This window comes from Triticum dicoccoides, chromosome 2B (assembly GCF_002162155.2).
Source record: "Triticum dicoccoides isolate Atlit2015 ecotype Zavitan chromosome 2B, WEW_v2.0, whole genome shotgun sequence".
In the NCBI taxonomy this organism is placed as follows: domain Eukaryota; kingdom Viridiplantae; phylum Streptophyta; class Magnoliopsida; order Poales; family Poaceae; genus Triticum; species Triticum dicoccoides.
The window spans coordinates 3486176-3487405 of NC_041383.1; the positions used below are offsets into that span (position 1 = coordinate 3486176).

General features: G+C 49.9%; 1 protein-coding gene across 1 annotated transcript in view; it reads left to right on the top strand.

Annotated features, from left to right (window-relative positions):
* The window catches only part of LOC119366690 (cytochrome P450 71D7-like), a 10489-nt gene extending 9822 nt beyond the window's left edge, over positions 1-667 (top strand). The window contains exon 3 of the mRNA XM_037632444.1: positions 358-667. Within this exon, the coding sequence (XP_037488341.1) occupies positions 358-667 (310 nt within the window). The remainder of the gene's footprint in view (positions 1-357) is intronic.
* Positions 668-1230: the final 563 nt, after the last annotated feature.

Genomic DNA, 1230 nt, shown 5'->3' on the forward strand with positions numbered 1-1230 from the left:
AACTCGCGATTAGATCTGACCATCTCGGAAGGGAATAATTAGGCATCCAAACAGGCATGCGGTCAAAGCTACAGCTACGAGCTACACATCGGATGAGGAGTCGAGGAACGAGCCGCTGTGTGCCATAGGCTAGACACAGCCTGCGTCTCCATGTTCAGCCCATGTCCTAGTGCGTAGTGGGCTTAGCCTAGCTGGCTAATGTATACGTACCCTGGGTGCGGGCCCCTGCATCCTGGGGGCCCAGGGCGGCCGCCCCCTTTGCCCCCCCTCAGGGCCGGCCCTGCATAGAATGTAGAAGGGAATGGCTAGTGGTAAGTCGACTAAATTTTCAGTTATGTTCTTTTGATTTCTTTTCAGCCATGGAATGGAAAACAGGCGGTGCAGATTACTTCTTTATCCTCCAGACAACTTTCTTCTTCTCCATCCAACCGCCAGATGGACCACCGGCCGAACCGTCGACCACCACCACCCGCGGCCAGCGGCGCTCCTGCTCAGCCTCACCGCCCCGCCCACCCCTCATCCTCCTACCACCGACATGCTGCTGCCCCTGGCCATCCCTCCAGCCCCGGCAATGACCAGTTTTTTCTCCGGCGAACTTGCACCACCGCCGTGCTGCCACCCCTACCTCCCCCCTTCATCAACGATAGATGATGGGGTAGCCTCCTAGGGAGCTCCTTCCTTCACTTCGGCGAGTCAGCAGCTGCTTCTTCCTTCCCTCTGGCACCTGCTTCCTTGTAGCGAAAATCGAACAAACCAAATTGGATTTTCAGGCGACTGATGTTTAGCTATTATGAATGTGAAAAGACAAATAAAGAGTGGCTTGACAAGCAAGAATAACCATTCAAACAAGTACACATCCGATCGATCTCACATATTATAATATCTATAGGAGTAGCGTTGCATCCATCTGTATTAACTAACCTGCATCTACCCGTTATAATGACCTGACAAACCAGCAAAGGTATAGCTAAGACAGTCTGGCCATTCTGCACCATGTTGAGAATGATGTATAGGCCAATTTATAGCCCACACTTTAGAGCCTTACTTAATTCTTCGGTGTCCCACATCCTTCACGCATGTTCATACACTTGCATCATGGATAATGGATATGCATGTGATGTGTCCTATCCCTTCCCTGCCACAAGCGTGACATTAACCTAGTAAACAAAATAGAATTTACTAAGACGATCACTTTGGTTTATTTGTTGCTATTTTTATCCTTGTAGAATT